At 47.6% G+C, this 18,477-nt stretch overlaps 1 protein-coding gene across 1 annotated transcript in view; it reads left to right on the top strand.

The window, feature by feature from the left end:
- The window catches only part of LOC310691774 (hemicentin-1-like), a 37,976-nt gene that overhangs the window by 3,974 nt on the left and 15,525 nt on the right, over positions 1–18,477 (top strand). Inside the window, exons 2-8 of the mRNA XM_083471791.1 lie at positions 868–1,206; positions 3,388–3,684; positions 11,237–11,533; positions 12,484–12,777; positions 13,240–13,347; positions 16,575–16,913; positions 17,646–17,942. Of these exons, the coding sequence (XP_083327917.1) occupies positions 868–1,206; positions 3,388–3,684; positions 11,237–11,533; positions 12,484–12,777; positions 13,240–13,347; positions 16,575–16,913; positions 17,646–17,942 (1,971 nt within the window). The remainder of the gene's footprint in view (positions 1–867; positions 1,207–3,387; positions 3,685–11,236; positions 11,534–12,483; positions 12,778–13,239; positions 13,348–16,574; positions 16,914–17,645; positions 17,943–18,477) is intronic.

Genomic DNA, 18,477 nt, shown 5'->3' on the forward strand with positions numbered 1-18,477 from the left:
CGCATCCCCTCACCCGGAGGACCCTTGCCAGTTGGGGGGGCTCCTGGGGGCGAGGGCAATGGAGGAGGAGGGAGGGAGGGGCGGCTTCGCAAAGACCAGCAGGAGCCGGGAAGCGGGCGGCCAGGCGGCCTAGTCCTAGAAGGACCAGGAGAAGGTTTCCTGTCTGAAACCTGGAGAGCCTCTGCCAGTCAGTGTAGAGAGTAGTGGCCTAGGTGGACTGATGGTCTGATTCAGTATAAGGCACTTCCTGTGTTCCTATGGAACTTCTTTTTCCTTCAAAGGCAGGGTAGGGAGGGGTGCAAGACTCCCCTCTTACTGTTGAGGTCCAAAGCAGACCAGAGCAATACGTTTGGTACCAGCTTGGCTCAGGAGTTGCCAGCTTCTTGGCTCTTTTTATGTGAATTGCCCTGAGGCCTCTGGGTATAGGCCGGAATAATAATATTAATACTACTACTACTACTACTACTACTACTAATAATAATAATAATAATAATAATAATAATAGCCACAGGTGAGAGCAGAGTGACGACTGAGGACCAAAGTTCGACAAGCCACCCCAGAAAGAGCTTGACGTGTCCCACACCAGAGGTACTCCCCCTCCTCTAGCGCCCACAGTGGATGGTTACTTTTTTTGAGCAGTCAAAGTCGCATCCTGCATTCAGATTTAAACTAGTCCTCAAACTCCTCTAACCAGCCTGGTTTTGTTGTTGTTGTTGTTGTTTTTAACGAAAGGGCTTCAGGAATCCCTTTTTTGCCTAACTACAGTTTGCAGGAATCTTAAGAGTTAAAACTGGCTTATGATGGCTTTAGCCTGAGATGGAGGTCCTGTCTAATTACAGTCTAACTTTATCTCTTTGTTTTTTTCAGGGGCAGCCGTGATAATCCAAGTCCCTTCATCCCCAGTCCAGGCAGGGCCACACTCTAATGTATCCCTGCCTTGCCACTTCTCCTTAGACCCTCCCAGGCCCATAAACGTTGATTTCCTGATTGTGAGATGGTCGCTGAGAGGAAAAAACATTGCAAAGTTCGATACTAGCATCACAGTGTTTAGACCGAGGGGAGCAGTGCTTGATGCGACGCGGCTGCCAGAGGGAAACGCCACCCTCTACCTCTCGGACGTAAGGGAGGAGGATGCTGGGGAGTATACGTGTTTTGTTCTCCATACTCCTGACAGTGCTGAAGGGAAGGTGGCATTGAAATTAGAAGGTAAGGGAGGCAAGGCGGCGGGTGGAAAACCTTTTTAAAAGCACCAAACACATTTCACATTAAAGTCCTTGGTGTAAATACCATTTTAAAGGACATCCTTTGAAGCGCTTCACGTTAACTCCAGGCTAAACAGACCTGACCGGGCCCTAGTTTTATTCATGTATCTGCCTCATTGTGATACAAAGCAGCTGGGCTGTGTCTATTTCTACAAGAGAATAAAATGTGCGGTTGCTCAACGCCGCTCTGCACCCTTGCCTTGGCTCCCTATGGTCCGTTGCTTAAGCACTTTTCTCCCAGCCCAGCTCTGATAACCAGATTTGAACCATGCTGGAGGCAATGGAATAGAGAGGTGTAGCGAGGAACACCTCTATGTTCACTTTTCTGTAAGACAGACCCCACACACTACATCTGTCATTGGAATAAACCTACCTGTGGAAATCATCTCTCCTTTCTCTGGGTACTACAACCAACTTCACCATGACACATGATGACCAGCAAGAGATCCTTTTCAATGGTGGCTCCTTGCCTTTGTCATGCTCCAGGGCAGCCTGCCTAGCTCCCACATCGAGATATTTTAGACTCCATGCAATACTACCTTGCCTTCTCTGGCTTTAGAAATGCTTATTTGCTGAGTGCTTATAGCGTGGTCCTAAAAGTCCAGCTGAGTTAACTGAAGCTTACTCCCAGGTAAGTGGGTATCAGAATTGCAATTTGTACAGTTCCGTTTCTTGAACTGCTGCAACTGTGGTTTAATGGTTTTTATTTTGTATGGTGTAAATATTGTATTTTTATCTTTTATCTGAATTAGATTTCTGGCCCATGAGACAATATGGCTGCTGATGGTGTGGGACAGAAATTTTTAAATAAATAAATACTTATAATTTGGGTCCCACTGTGCTCCCTTGGAAAGCATTTGCCTATATGAAGCACATAACACTGGTTCTGTCTCAGCTGTGTTGGCTGCCATTATACTTCCCAGCATTTTTCAAGATGCATATCTTGATATCCTAAATTGGTTAGGGCCGTGTATTACAGGGAACACCAGCTCGCATTCAAGCCTACTCCTCTGGAGATGAGGCTTTGGGGAGAGCTGCAGTTTCATGTTCCATCATTAAGAGATGTTCATTGTAAGGAAACAGAGCAGGGCCTCCTTTGTGGTGGTGCTACAGAACTGAGATGTGACCTCTCAAGAGAGGCTTGACAAAAGCACGCTTTGACAAATATCAACATCATTTATTTATTTATACCCTTCCCATCTAGGTGGGTTTCCCCAGCCACTCTGGGCAGCTCCCAACAGAATATTAAAAACACAATAAAATATCAAACATTAAAAACTTCCCTAAGTAGGGTTGCCTTAAGGTGTCTTCTAAAAGTCAGATAGTTGTTTGTTTCCTTGACATCTGTTAGGAGGGTGCTCCACAGGACAGATGCCACTGCTGCGAAGGCCCTCTGCCTGGTTCCCTGTAACCCCACTTATTGGAGGGGGGGGGAACCACCAGAAGGCCCTCAGCGCTGGACATCAGAGTCTGGGCTGAATAATGGGGGTGGAGACGCTCCTTCAGGTACACTGGGCCAAGGCCGTTTAGGGCTTTAAAGGGCAGCACCAACACTTTGAAGTGTGTTCAGAAATGTACTGGAGCCAATGTAGGTCTTTCAGGACTGGTGTTATACGGTCTCGGTCGCCACTCCCAGTCACCAATGTAGCTGCTGCATTCTGGATTAGTTGTGGGTTCCAGGTCACCTTCAAAGGTAGCCCCACGTAGAGCGCATTGCAGTAGTCCAAGCGGGACAGTCTTCCAGACCTTGAGGGATGGCATAGTGGAGATACAGGACTGCAGCTCATACTGCATTTGGGGGCAGGCCAGGCAGAACTTGGGGCTAAGAGGATAGTGAATAATTTAAAGGCCACCTAATGAGTTCATGGGCAAGGTGAGATTTGATCTGCAGATTACTAGTGCATGTTTTCAACCATTACTTCTACGCCAACTTTCTTGTACTGAGAGCTGCCTTTTATCGCAGAAGGGAAGAGGGAAGTCATATCCATGCCATACATTTAAAACACACTTAACTCGTGTGGCTTCCGGTGAAGAATTCTGGGAACTGCAGCTTCCTGCTCACATATCTAGTTCCCAGCACCCTTTAAGCTGCCCAAGCTGTCCTAACTCTCCTCTCTCCCTCCAGCTCCCCCACGCCTAACACTCGGCCCCACAGGAGTGCCGCTGGGAAAACCAAGCACTTTGACATGTACAGCATCCGACTTTTACCCTGACGGTGTCTCTGTGAAGTGGCTGCGAGGCAGTGAGACTCTGAAAGTCGACTCGCCCCCTGCCAAGCGTGGGGCCAATTACCTCTTCTATGCACAAAGTGTCCTGGAGTTCACACCACAAATCTCTGACATTGGTGTCACCTTCTCATGCCTCATCCAACACCAAGCAGCAAAAGACCCAATCCGTCAAGATATTGAGCTGAAGGTGGTAGGTAAGTGGGAGCCTTTCCTGTGCAACCTGGAGTCCTGAAATGCCCATGCTAAGCACAGTTCCCCCTTAGTGAGACCCAGTTCTGACTCACACTCTCTACCCTGTTCTGCCACTGCTTGTTTTCCTCCTCAAAACTCTGTATCCCTTTGCTCTAAACAGTAGTGTCTGCTCCATGATAAAGAATCCTGCAAGAACATATCTGCTGAGGTGGGTGAAGGCCCACCCAGTTAAATTTGCTTCCACACTAGGGCCCCTGATGATTGCTAAGGCACCACTTTCCTGCAAATCAGCTGGAAATCACATTAAAATGGTGGCTTCACACACTACTTAACATGGCGCTATAATTAGCAAAAAGGCATAATGTACCCCATTTTCAGAGATGGGGAGCCTGTGACCCTCCAGATGTGGATGGGCTCCTGCTCCCGTCAGACCTGGGCAGAGAAGCCAATGGTCAGGATGATGGGAGTTGTAGTCAAAGGACATTGGAGAGCCACACTTTCCCTGTCCTTCCCTCACAGGACCTGTAGTGAGGTCCCTCTGGCGCCTCCATTGACCTCTTCCGCCCCAGGCTGTGATGGACTAGAATGGCATTTTTACTCCCTTTAAAGGGAGCGCATAGGTCTGACTAAAAATACAGTCGTACCTTGGAAGTTGAACCGAATCTATTTCAGAAGTCTGTTCGACTTCCAAAATTTTTGGAAACAAAAGAGCAGCTTCTGATTGGCTGCAGGAAGAGATTGAACCTGAGACCTTCTGCATGCAAGGCAAATATTCTGGTGCTGAGCTGCTCTGGTGTAATGCATTTCATACAACTGTGGCCTTTAGAGACTGTTAGGTGGGTTGCCTTTATAATCAGCAATGTCTCCCTCTAGTGGCCTTCACCAGACTTGCAGGACCTCAAATCTCTTTCTTCTCCTTGCAGCTCGCCCAGAACTTCATATGCTCACCAAGCCACCAGGGAAGACGTTCTTGGTAGCTGAGTGCCTAGTGTGTGGGTTTTACCCACAAAATGTTACAGTGCAGTGGCTGCAAAATGGGGAGCCGATACAAGCGGGATTATACGAGTCTGAAGTTGAACAAAATCCTAATGGGACGTTCTCAACCGGAAGCGTCTTCTTCCCACAGCAGGGCCATTTTGCAGCCAGTTATACCTGCCGGGTACATCATGAAGCACTGGAGGCACCACTGGAGGAGATGATCCCCTGGGAGCCAGAAGGTGAGGGAAATGGAATTACCCACCCCTCATCCCCGGAATGTAGTACCAAATCACATTGGCTAAAACTTAAACCTGCATCTCCAACTGACTCTCCTCCAGCTCCAGGATACTTTGGATCACCGTTGACTTGGCTTCTAGGATCTCTGGGACACCTTGTGGGACTTGGCATGGGAATTGGAGCGACGTTGATGTACCAAAGGCGCAGAGGTGAGTTGGGGCTGCTGAGAGTGGTGGCAGAAAGGGCAGCAGAGTCGGTGGGGAGGCAAAGCTGGGGCACGGGACTGCAGATTGCAGTTTGGAGGAACCTGATTATTGCGTTCTCTCTCTCTCTTAGCAGCCAAGTATAAGCAAGCTGAACCGAATGACCAAACACTCCTGAAGAAGACGTCGAAAGTCAGGAGGGAAAATCAAGATGATGTTCTTGTTATTTAACAGTCCACGGAATGAAATTTTGGCACAGGGTTGTTCTAGGCAATGCAATATTGTTCCATTTCATTATGTATTTCCTTAAAAATGCATTTCCAGTATGATAATTGCAGGAGGCTTCGTTTTAAAGTCAAGATGATTTAAATAATTTAAATTCAACCTTCCATTCTGTAATTATATACATATAGTAGAGCTCTGCACTCTTTGGAAATTCAAAGAAACCAAGGAGGTTTTTAAGATGGATATTATAATTTGTTAGTTTCAGGGCTGTGCCTCTCCCAACTCAGGGCCCCAAACAAGCCCAAGGAACACCTGATCCAGCCTGATCTTCATACTGATGACCAGTTGTGTTGTGACATACGAAAGAGTGCCTAGCTTGAGGGTTCGGTTAATGTTTAATTAAGGTTAATAAACCCTTCATGTCAGGAGGGAGGTTGGGGAACAAGAGGTAGCATCTCCTTGCCTCCCCGCTCTGACTGGAGCATCGAGAGCAAGAGGGTTCAATCCTGCCTGGTGCTGCTTCACCAACACATCCCCCAGTCTGCCTCTCCTCTTTCTCCATCATTCCCTCCCTGTCCCAGTTTGTGTGTAATATGATTTCTTTTCTCCTTTAGTTTTTCGCCTTATACGCTGCATTATCTGTATGGCTATACTTTAGCTTCACCTGGACCAAGTTATGTTTCTTGTTTTTTTGACTTTTGAATTCTGTATGGAAAAACAGATTTCAATAAAGTGTTTAAAAAAAATAAAAATCCCCAATTTGTAGTAATTCAGATGTGGGAGAAAATAATTGACAGCAGCAGTGCCTGATGTTGGGCAAAAGATTCTTGCAATGCAGTGTGTTCTCGGGGTCCTTTCCAAAACTTCAATTCCACAATTCTATGAAATCATCTGTCCTTGAAACAGCATTAAATTATGCCCAGGGGCTCAATGCTTCTTTGGGGAACAGCGCACTATCCCAATGCCCACATGCACCACAATTTGTGGGTGCCTGGCCTCTTCAAGGGGAATTTGTGGGTGCTGGGGCACCCAGGGCCCCAGGGAGTTGGCACTTATGGGCTCCCAAATACGCTTTGGGCCGCTACAAATCATTCTAAAGAGAGAAGGAGATCTGTGTCTGCCAGCTGCTTATGGCAAACTCTGCCTCTAGTTTGTGACCTGCTCTGCCTCTGCCCTGCCATTTTGTGACTGTTAGGCCTCAATAATCCTCAAGGCCAGAAGCAGAAAGTTTTGAGAACACGGCGCTTGATCAGCCATCGAAAAACTAAGTGACGTTATCCCCTCGGCAACCACTTTTTAAAAGCAGGTGTATACAGATTCTATCCTAAATTATTTAACGACATTCATATATACCACTCAGTGTAAAGAAAACCTCTAAGCGGCTCACAAAAATATCTAACAGAACATCATGAAGAACATTATTTTAAAATATGCAAAGGAGACTTTGAAATCACCAGTATAAACTGCAGTGGAACCATGGTTTTCAAACTTCTCCGTTGACAAACGTTTCGGAACTCGAATGCTGGAAGTAACTGCTTCAGTTTTTGAACACTTTTCGGAAGTCAAACATACCACATGGCTTCCGTTTTGAGTTTCCCTATTGTATTGATGCTTCCGTATTGAGTTTTCAGTTTTTGAATATTTTGGAACTCGAACGGTCTTCCGGAACGGATTGTGTTCGAAAACCGGGGTTTTTGTAAAAAGAAAAGAAACACGCCCAACTTCTACAGGCCCGTCTGGGCTGGCTTGCTTAAAAGCAGAATGTTTTGATCTGACACCCGGGAGTCACAGTTCAACTGAACTTTTGTCTCTCAGGTGCATATTGCTCTCGCATCCTTTCTGGAGAATACAAAGTAAGCAAGGCGGCCCCAAAATGCCCAGCTTCTCGTGTTTGCTGCTCTCGTTGCAGGGTGCATGTAAGTCGCATCCCCTCACCCGGAGGACCCTTGCCAGTTGGGGGGACTCCTGGGGGCTAGGGCAATGGAGGAGGAGGGAGGGAAGGAGGGAGAGGCGGCTTCGCAAAGACCAGCAGGAGCCGGGAAGCGGGCGGCCAGGCGGCCTAGTCCTAGAAGGACCAGGAGAGGTTTCCCGACTGAAACCTGGAGAGCCTCTGCCAGTCAGTGTAGAGAGTACTGGCCTTGGTGGACTGATGGTCTGATTCAGTATAAGGCACTTCCTATGTTCTTAAACAACTTATTTTTCCTTCAGCAGGAGGGTGGGGAGGGGCGCAAGACTCCCCTCTTGGCCTTACTGTTGAGGTCCAAAGCAGACCAGAGCAATACGTTTGGCACCAGCTTTGCTCAGGAGTTGCAGGAAGGAGGTGTACAAGGCACCATCCAACTGCCTAAGGGACTCCACTCCAGATTTGTGTAGGGTTTGATCCTTAGCCATTGCTGAAGATGTCCCACAAGGGAGTTTTTTCCTTCTCCTAGATGGGCCAACTTCCCAGATTGACGAGCCCCATCTGCCCCTCACTTCCCTCTATAGCTGGAACTTGTCTTCACACGCTGGGGAGATCTCTTAACCCACTGAGGGTTTGAGACCCATCAGCTACCCTCACCTCATTTAGCTGGCCAGTCGAAGCCTTTCCCAGGTTGTGGCTACTATTGCCTGCTGACAACTTCTTGGCTCTTTTTATGTGAATTGCCCTGGGACCTCTGGGTATAGGGCGGTATAATATTATTATTATTATTATTATTATTATTTATTAATAGCCACAGGTGAGAGCTGAGTGAAGACTGAGGACCAAAGTTGGACAAGCCACCCCAGAAAGAGCTTGACGTGTCCCACACCAGGGGCACTCCCTCTCCCCTAGCGCCCACAGTGGATGGTTACTTTTTTGAGAAGTCAAAGGTGCATCCCGCATTCAGATTTAAAGTAGTCCTCAAACTCTTCTAACCAGCCTGGTTTTGTTTTGTTTTTTAACCAAAGGACTTCAGGAATCCCATTTTTGCATAACTACGGTCTGCAGGAATCTTAAAAGTGGTTTATGATGGCTTTAGCCTGTGATGGAGGTCCAGTCTAATTACAGTCTAACTGTATCTCTTTGTCCTTTTCAGGGGCAGCCGTGATAATCCAAGTCCCTTCATCCCCAGTCCAGGCAGGGCCACACACTGATGCATTCCTGCCTTGCCACTTCTCCTTAGACCCTCCCAGGCCCATAGACGTTTCTGCCCTGAATGTGAAATGGTCACTGAGAGGAAGAACCATTATAATGTGGCATGGGAGCATTTCAACCTTTAGACCGAGGGGAGCAGTGCTTAATTTGAATTCGCTGGAAGAGGGCAATGCCAGCGTCGTTATCCTAGATGTAAGAGGCGAGGATGCCGGGGAGTATACGTGTTCTGTTAGCCATACTCCTGACAGTGCTGAAGGGAAAGTGGCATTGAAATTAGAAGGTAAGGGAGGCAAGGCGGCGGGCGGAAAACCTTTTTTTATAGCACTAACCATATTTCACATTAAAGTCCTTGATGTAAAATACCATTTTAAAGCACATCCTATGAAGCGCTTCATGTTAACTCCGGGCCAAACACGCCTGACAGAGCCCTATTTCGATGATGATGATGATCATCACCACCACCACCACCACCACCATCATCATCATCATTTATACCTTGCCCATCTAGGTGGGTTTTCTCAGCCACTCTGGGCAGCTTTCAACAGAATAATAATAATAATAATAATAATAATAATAATAATAATAATGATAAAGCGATCTAACATTAAAAATTTCCTTAAATAGGGCTGCCTTCAGATGTCTTCTAAACGTCAGATAGTTGCCTATTTCCTTGACATCTGATGGGAGGGTGCTCCACAGGGCGCCACTACCGAGAAGGCCCTCTGTCTTGTACCCTGTAACCTCACTTTTCGCAGGGAGGGAACCGCCAGAAGGCCCTCAGCGCTGGACCTCAGAGTCCAAACTGAACAATGGGGGTGGAGACGCTCCTTCAGGTACACTGGGCCAAGGCCATTTAGGGCTTTAAAGGTCAGCACCAACACTTTGAATTGTGCTCAGAAACGTACTGGGAGCCAATGTAGATCTTTCAAGACCTGTGTTGTGTGGTCTCAGCGGCAGCTCCCAGTCACAGGTCTGGCTGCTGCATTCTGGATTAGTTGTAGTTTCCAGGTCACCTTCAAAGGTAGCCCCACGTTGAGCGCATTGCAGTAGTCCAAGCGGGACAGTTTCCCAGACCTTGAGGGATGGCATAGTGGAGATACAGGATTTACTGCATTTGGGGGCAGGCCAGGCAGGACTTGGGGCTAAGAGGATAGTGAGTAATGTAAAGGCCACCTAATGAGCTCATGGGCAAGGTGAGATTTGATCTGCAAATTCCCAGTGCATGTTTTCCACCATTACTTCTGCTCCAGCTTCCTTGTACTGAGAGTTTCCTTTTACTGTGGAAGGGAAGAGGGAAGTCACATCCATGCCATACATTCAAAGCACACTTAACTCGTGTGGCTTCCGGTGAGGAATCCTGGGAACTGCAGCTTGCTGCTCACGGAGCTACAGTTCCCAGCACCCTTTCAGCTGCCCAAGGAGATGCTCTCCTAACTCTCTCCTCTCCCTCCAGCTCCCCCACGCCTAACACTCGGCCCCACAGAAGTGCCGCTGGGAAAACCAATCAATTTGACGTGTGCAGCATCCGACTTTTACCCTGGCCGTGTCTCTGTGAAGTGGCTGCGAGGCAGTGAGACTCTGAAAGTTGACTCGCCCCCTGCCAAGCTTGAGGCCAATTACCACTTCTATGCAGAGAGTGTCCTGAACTTTATACCACAAATCTCCGATGATGGTGTTACCTTCTCATGCCACATCCAACACCGAGCAGCAAAAGACCCAATCAGTCAAGATATTGAGCTGAAGGTGGTAGGTAAGTGGGAGCCTTTCCTGTGCAACCCTGGAGTCCTACCCCCCCCTGCCCATGCTAACTCCCAGGGCTTTTTTTTTGATCCGGAACTCAGTTCCAGCACCTCTCAGGTGGGCGCCATGGCCATTGTTAAGAGAACAAGGGAGCTGTTCATGAGTTCTGGCACCACATTTTTTAGAAAAAAGGCATTAGGAACCACTTCCCCTTCTTAATGAGACCCAGTTCTGGCTCTCTAGCCTGTTCTGCCTCTGTGTATTTTTCTCCTCAAAACTCTATAGCTTTTTGCTCAAACCAGGTTGTGTCTCCTCCATGATATAGAAACAGTCAAGAATTTCTTTGCTGAAGTGGATGAAGCCCCACCCAGTTGAGTTTGCTTCCACACTAGTTCCCTTCAGCATTGCCAGATACATCTAGGCCATACATTTAAAGCACATTTAACAGACACTTGGCCCCACAAAGGTGCACCTGGCCAAACCAAGCACCATGGTAAAAATAGACTTGAAATTGCTTAGTTTTGCCCTTGGCAACATGTTTTTCCCCACCAACAGGTTTCCCCCAGCAACAGGTTACCTTGGCAACAGACTTCTCTATTAGACAGGCTATGAATGAGAGCCGGCTGGCTGTCCCTCTGCCCAGATGCCTGAGGAGCACAGAGAAGGAATGATTCACTGTACTTAGTTTTTCTTTATTTTCCTCAGGGCAGCAGTTGTATAAGTTGCCATGCTAATTCTTCAATAAATACTTTAAGGAGAACTGGAATGGGTGAGGTGTTTATTCCCACATGGGAATTCAATAACAGATGAGCTGAACTGAGAAAGAAGATTCAGGAAGAATTTCTGGGCGACTCGCCGAATGAAAACGGAACCCCTGGCATAGTGCACTGATGTGCCATACATTTAAAGCACATTTAATGGATATTGCTTTGTCTGAAGAGTCCTGGGAACTGTAGCTTGGTGCTCACAGAGCTACAGTTCCCAGCACCCTTTAACAAAACACAGTTAAGCTGCCAATGGAGATGTTCTCCTAACTCTCCTCTCTGCCTCCAGCTCTCCCACGCCTAACACTCGGCCTCACAGACGTAGAGCTCGGTGAACCAAGCAACTTCTTGTGCGTGGCATCTGACTTTTACCCTGGCAATGTCTCTGTAAAGTGGCTGCGAGGCAGTGAGACTCTGAAAGTTGACTCGCCCCCTGTCCAGCAAGGGCCTGATGGTCTCTTCTATGCAGAGAGTGTCCTGGAGTTCACACCACAAATCTCTGATGCTGGCGTTACCTTCTCATGCCACATCCATCACCAAGCGAGAAAAGACCCAATCAGTCAAGATTTTGAGCTGAAAGTGGTAGGTAAGTGGGAGCCTTTCCTGTGCAACCTGGAGTTCTGAAATGCCCATGCTAAGCACATTTCCCCCTTAGTGAGACCCATTTCTGACTCGCACTCTCTACCCTGTTCTGCGTCTGCTTATTTTCCTCCTCAAAACTCTGTATCCCTTTGCTCTAAACAGTAGTGTCTGCTCCATGATAAAGAATCCTGCAAGAACTTATCTGCTGAGGTGGGTGAAGGCCCACCCAGTCGAATTTGCTTCCACACTAGGGCCCCTCACGATTGCTAAGGCACTGCTTTCCAGCAAATCAGCTGGAAATCGCATTAAAATGGTGGCTTCACACACTACTTAATATGGCGCTATAATTAGCAAAAAGGCTTTACGTTCCCCATGTTTGGAGATGGGGAGCCTGTGACCCTCCAGATGTGGATGGGCTCCAGCTCCCGTCAGACCTAGCCAGGAAAGCCAATGGTCAGAATGATGGGAGTTGTAGTCAAAGGACATTGGACTACATTGGAGGGGTATAAATGATGATGATGATGGTGATCATGATGATGTCAGGAGTGCAACTCTTAATTTGACTTGGGGGAAATGATGGCATGGGAGGAGAATATCAGACTTCTTAAGGCAAACTGCAGCTATTCAATAGTGACTTTTGTTGGTCTCAGGATATAGTTGGACTTGGACCGGTGTCCATCTAGCGCAGTATTGTCCATGCTGCCTGGCAGCAGCTGTCTGGCTTTCAGGAGGCAGCTTTTCTCAGCCCTGCCTGGAGACACCAGAGATTGAACCTGAGACCTTCTGCATGCAAGGCAGATGCTCGGGGACTGAGCTGCTCTTGTGTAAGGCATTCACACAACTGTGGACTGTTCAGAGACTGTTAGGTGGGTTGCCTTTATCATCTGCAATGTCTCCCTCTATTGGCCATCACCAGACTTGCAGGACCTCAACATCTCTTTCCTCTCCTTGTAGCTCGCCCAGAACTTCATATGCTCACCAGGCCGCCAGGGAAGACGTTCTTGGTAGCTGAGTGCCTAGTGTGTGGGTTTTACCCACAAAACGTTACAGTGCAGTGGCTGAAAAATGGGGAGCCGATACAAGGGAGAATATATGAGTCGGAACTCGTACAGAATCCTAACGGGACGTTCTCAACCGGAAGCGTCTTCTTCCCAAAACAGGGCAATTTTGCAGCCAATTTTACCTGCCAGGTACAACATGAAGCACTGGAGGCACCACTGGAGGAGACAACCCCCTGGGAGCCAGAAGGTGAGGGTGTCAGGGAACTGCCATCGGCTCAGGGGGGAGAGGGGGAAAGCCGATGGATTACAGAGAGCCCCCAAAGATCGTGGGAAGCAGCTCCTCCTCAGCGAAGGAGAGTAACCACGCCTCAAGTGGAGAGGAGCTTCAGGGCTCGGAGGAGGCGAGGCGGTGCCAGGCACGCCGAGAGGGGAGGCGCAACTGGGCACCAAGAAACTACTTTGCTGGGAAAGGTTTAAGGACCGCCCACTCACGGATTCTGCCAGCCATGGGAGAGTGGCGCTCTGGACAGGTAAAGTTTATTTTGGCATCAAAAGCAAGGCTTCACAGCCGAGCAAGGAGGCATTTGCCTGCTTGCTCTCGAGCAACCGCTTGGAACCTTAACAGAGGGTGATGGAATTACCCACCCCTCATCCCCAGAATGTAGGTCCAAATCACATTGGCCAAAACGTAAACCTGTATCTCCTCCAGCTCTAGGATACTTTGGATCACCGATGACTTGGCTACTAGGATCTGCGGGACATGTTGTGGGACTTGGCGTGGGAGTTGGAGCAACGTTGATGTACCAAAGACGCAGAGGTGAGTTGGGGCTGCCTGGAGTGGTGGCAGAAAGGGCAGCAGGGTCCGTGGGGAGGCAAGGCTGCAGTGCTGGGGCACGGGACTGCAGATTGCAGTTTGGAGGAACCTGATTATTGCATTCTCTCTCTCTCTCTCTTAGCAGCCCCGTAAGCGCAAGCTGAGCTGAATGACGAAATCCTCCTGAAGAAGATGTCGAAAGTCAGGAGGGAAAAGCCAGATGAAGTCTTTGGTATCTAACAGTCCACGGAATGACATTTTGGCACAGGGTTGTTCTAGGCAATGCAATATTGTTCCATTTCATTATGTATTTCCTAGAAAATCTATTTCCAGTATGATAATTGCAGGAGGCTTCATTTTAAAGTCAAGGTGATTTAAATCATTTGAAATCAACCTTCCATTCTGAAATTATATACATATAGTAGAGCTCTGCACTCTTTGGGAATTCAAAGAAACCAAGGGATATTGAGGCTTTTAAGATGGATATTATAATTTGTTAGTTTCAGGGCTGTGCCTCTCCCAACTCAGGGCCCCAAACGAGCCCAAGGAACACCTGATCCAGCCTGATCTTCATACTGATGACCAGTTGTGTTGTGACACACAAAAGAGTGCCTAGCTTGAGGGTTCGGTTAATGTTTAATTAAGGTTAATAAACCCTTCATGTCAGGAGGGAGGTTGGGGAACAAGAAGTAGCATCTCCTTGCCTCCCCGCTCTGACTGGAGCATCGAGAGCAAGAGGGTTCAATCCTGCCTGGTGCTGCTTACTCAACACATCCCCCAGTCTGCCTCTCCTCTTTCTCCATCATTCCCTCCCTGTCCCAGTTTGTGTGTAATATGATTTCTTTTCTCCTTTAGTTTTTCACCTTATACGCTGCATTATCTGTATGGCTATACTTTAACTTCACCTGGACCAAGTTATATTTCTTGTTTTTTGTGTTCTGAATTCTGTATGGAAAAATAGATTTCAATAAAGTGTTTAAAAAATAAATAAATCCCAAATTTGTAGTAATTCAGATGTAGGAGAAAATAATTGACAGCAGCAGTGCCTGATGTTGGGCAAAAGATTCTTGTAATGCAGTGTGTTCTCGGGGTCCTTTCTAACTCGTCAGTTCCACAATTTTATGAAATCATCTGTCCTGGAAACAGCATTAAATTATGCCCAGGGGCTCAATGCTTCTTTGGGGAACAGCGCACTATCCCAATGCCCACATGCACCACAATTTGTGGGTGCCTGGCCTCTTCAAGGGGAATTTGTGGGTGCTGGGGCACCCAGGGCCCCAGGGAGTTGGCACTTATGGGCTCCCAAATAAGCTTTGGGCCGCTACAAATCATTCTTAACAGAGAAGAAGATCTGTGACTGCCAGCTGCTGATGGCAAACTCTGCCTTTAGTTTGTGACCTGCTCTGCCTCTGCCCTGCCATTTTGTGACTGTTAGGCCTCAATAATCCTCAAGGCCGGAAGCAAAAAGTTTGGAGAACAAAGCGCTTGATGGGCCACCTAAAATCTAAGGTGACGTTCTCCCCTCAGCAACCAGTTTTTAAAAGCAGGTGTATACACATTCTATCTTAAATTATTTAGCAACATTCATATATACCACTCAGTGTAAAGAAAACCTCTAAGCAGCTCACAAAAATATCAAACAGAACATCATGAAGAACATTATTTTAAAATATGCAAAGGAGACTTTGAAATCACCAGTATAAACTGCAGTGGAACCTTGGTTTTCAAACTTCTCCGTTGACAAACGTTTCGGAACTCGAATGCTGGAAGTAACTGCTTCAGTTTTCGAACACTTTTCGGAAGTCAAACATACCACATGGCTTCCGTTTTGAGTTTCCCTATTGTATTGATGCTTCCGTATTGAGTTTTCAGTTTTTGAATATTTTGGAACTCGAACGGTCTTCCGGAACGGATTGCGTTCGAAAACCGAGGTTTTTATAAAAAGAAAAGAAACACGTCCAACATCTACAGGTCCGTCTGGGCTGGCTTGCTTAAAAGCAGAATGTTTTGATCTGACACCCGGGAGTCACAGTTCAACTGAACTTTTGTCTCTCAGGTGCATATTGCTCTCACATCCTTTCTGGAGAATACAAAGTAAGCAAGGCGGCCCCAAAATGCCCGGCTTCTCGTGTTTGCTGCTCTCGTTGCAGGGTGCATGTAAGTCGCATCCCCTCACCCGGAGGACCCTTGCCAGTTGGGGGGGGGCTCCTGGGGGCGAGGGCAATGGAGGAGGAGGGAGGGAAGGAGGGAGAGGCGGCTTCGCAAAGACCAGCAGGAGCCGGGAAGCGGGCGGCCAGGCGGCCTAGTCCTAGAAGGACCAGGAGAGGTTTCCTGTCTGAAACCTGGAGAGCCTCTGCCAGTCAGTGTAGAGAGTACTGGCCTAGGTGGACTGATAGTCTGATTCAGTATAAGGCAAAGCAGACCAGAGCAATACATTTGGTACCAGCTTGGCTCAGGAGTTGCCTGAAGGAGGTGTACAAGGCACCATCCAACTGCCTAAGGGACTCCACTCCAGATTTGTGTAGGGTTTGCTCCTTAACCTTTGCTGAAGATGTCCCACAAGGGAGTGGAGGTTTAGGCTCAGAGTTTTTTCCTTCTCCTAGATGGGCCACCTTCCCAGATTTTCGAGCCTCATGTGCCCCTCACTTCCCTCTATAGCTGGAGCTTGCCTTCACACGCAGGGGAGATCTCTTAACTCACTGAGGGTTTGAGACACGTTAGCTATCCTCACCTCATTTAGCCGTCCAGTCGAAGCCTTTCCCTGGGTGTGGCCGCTATCGCCTGCTGACAGCTTCTTGGCTCTTTTTATGTGAATTGCCCTGAGGCCTCTGGGTATAGGGTGGTATGATGATGATGATTATAATAATAATAATAATAGCCACAGGTGAGAGCAGAGTGACGACTGAGGACCAAAGTTGGACAAGCCACCCCAGAAAGAGCTTGACGTGTCCCACACCAGAGGTACTCCCCCTCCTCTAGCGCCCACAGTGGGTGGTTACTTTTTTGAGAAGTCAAAGGTGCATCCCGCATTCAGATTTAAACTAGTCCTCAAACTCCTCTAACCAGCCTGGTTTTGTTTTGTATTTTAACCAAATGGCTTCAGGAATCCCATTTTTGCATAACTACAGTTTGCAGGAATCTTAAAAGTTAAAAATGGTTTATGATGGCTTTAGCCTGCGATGGAGGCCCAGTCTAATTACAGTCTAACTGTATCTCTTTGTCCTTTTCAGGGGCAGCCATGATAATCCAAGTCCCTTCATCCCCGGTCCAGGCAGGGCCACGCACTAATGCATTCCTGCCTTGCCATTACACTTTTGACCCTCCCATTACCATAAACACTTCTGCCGTGATTGTGAAATGGTCGCTGAGAGGAAGAACCGTTGTAAAGTTGCATGACAGTATTTCAAGCTATAGACCGAGGGGAGCAGTGCTTAATTGGAACACAGCGCGAGAGGGCAATGCCAGCGTCATCATCATAGATGTAAGAGGCGAGGATGTCGGGGTGTATACGTGTTGTGTTAGCCATACTCCTGACGTTGCTGAAGGGAAGGTGACATTGAAATTAGAAGGTAAGGGATGAAAGGCGGTGGGCAGAAAACCTTTTTTAAAGCACTAAACATATTTCACATGAAAGTCCTTGATGTAAAATACAGTGGTACCTCGGTTTACAGTCGCTTCAGGTTACAGACTCCGCTAAGGCAGAAATAGTATCTCGGGTTAAGAACTTTGCTTCAGGATAAGAACAGAAATTGTGCAGAAGCAGCGGGAGGCCCCTTTAGTGGTGCTTCAGGTTAAGATCAGTTTCAGGTTAAGAACGGACCTCCAGAATGAATTAAGTTCTTAACCAAAGGTACCATTGTACCATTTTAAAGCACATCCTATGAAGCGCTTCATGTTAACTCTGAGCCAAACAAACCTGACAGGGCCCTATTTTAATGATGCTGCTGCTGATGATAATTTATACCCTGCCCATCTGGCTGGGTTTCCCCAGCCACTCTGGGTGGCTTCCAACAGAATAATAATAATAATAATAATAATAATAATAATAATAATAACAACAACAACTATAACAATAATGTGATAAAACATCAAACACTGAAAACTTCCCTTAATAGGGCTGCCTTCAGATGTCTTCTAAAAGTCAGATTGTTGTTTATTTATACATTTAAAGTACACTTAACTCGTGCGGCTTCCGGTGAAGAATCCTGGGAACTGCAGCTTGCTGCTCACAGATCTACAGTTCCCAGCACCCTTTAAGCTGCCCAAGGAGATGCTCTCCTAACTCTCTCCTCTCCCTCCAGCTCCCCCACGCCTAACACTCGGCCCCACAGAAGTGCCGCTGGGAAAACCAATCAATTTGACGTGTGCAGCATCCGACTTTTACCCTGACCGTGTCTCTGTGAAGTGGCTGCGAGGCAGTGAGACTCTGAAAGTTGACTCACCCCCTGCCAAGCTTGAGGCCAATTACCACTTCTATGCAGAGAGTGTCCTGAACTTCATACCACAAATCTCCGATGATGGTGTTACCTTCTCATGCCACATCCAACACCGAGCAGCGAAAGACCCAATCAGTCAAGATATTGAGCTGAAGGTGCAAGGTAAGTGGGAGCCTTTCCTGTGCAACCCTGGAGTCCTGCCCCACCTCCCCCATGCCCATGCTAAGCACAGTTCCCCCTTTTAGTGAGACCCAGTTCTGACTCGCACACTCTACCCTGTTCTGCCTCTGCGTATTTTTCTCCTCAAAACTCTATAGCTTTTTGCTCAAACCAGGTTGTGTCTCCTCCATGATATAGAAACAGTCAAGAATTTCTTTGCTGAAGTGGATGAAGCCCCACCCAGTTGAGTTTGCTTCCACACTAGTTCCCTTCAGCATTGCCAGATACATATCTAGGCCATACATTTAAAGCACATTTAACAGACACTTGGCCCCACAAAGGTGCACCTGGCCAAACCAAGCACCATGATAAAAATAGACTTGAAATTGCTTAGTTTTGCCCTTGGCAACATGTTTTTCCCCACCAACAGGTTTCCCCCAGCAACAGGTTACCTTGGCAACAGACTTCTCTATTAGACAGGCTATGAATGAGAACCGGCTGGCTGTCGCTCTGCCCAGATGCCTGAGTAGCACAGAGA

The sequence above is a fragment of the Podarcis liolepis genome, assembly GCF_965112155.1.
Source record: "Podarcis liolepis genome assembly, chromosome: 13".
Taxonomy (NCBI): Eukaryota; Metazoa; Chordata; class Lepidosauria; order Squamata; family Lacertidae; genus Podarcis; species Podarcis liolepis.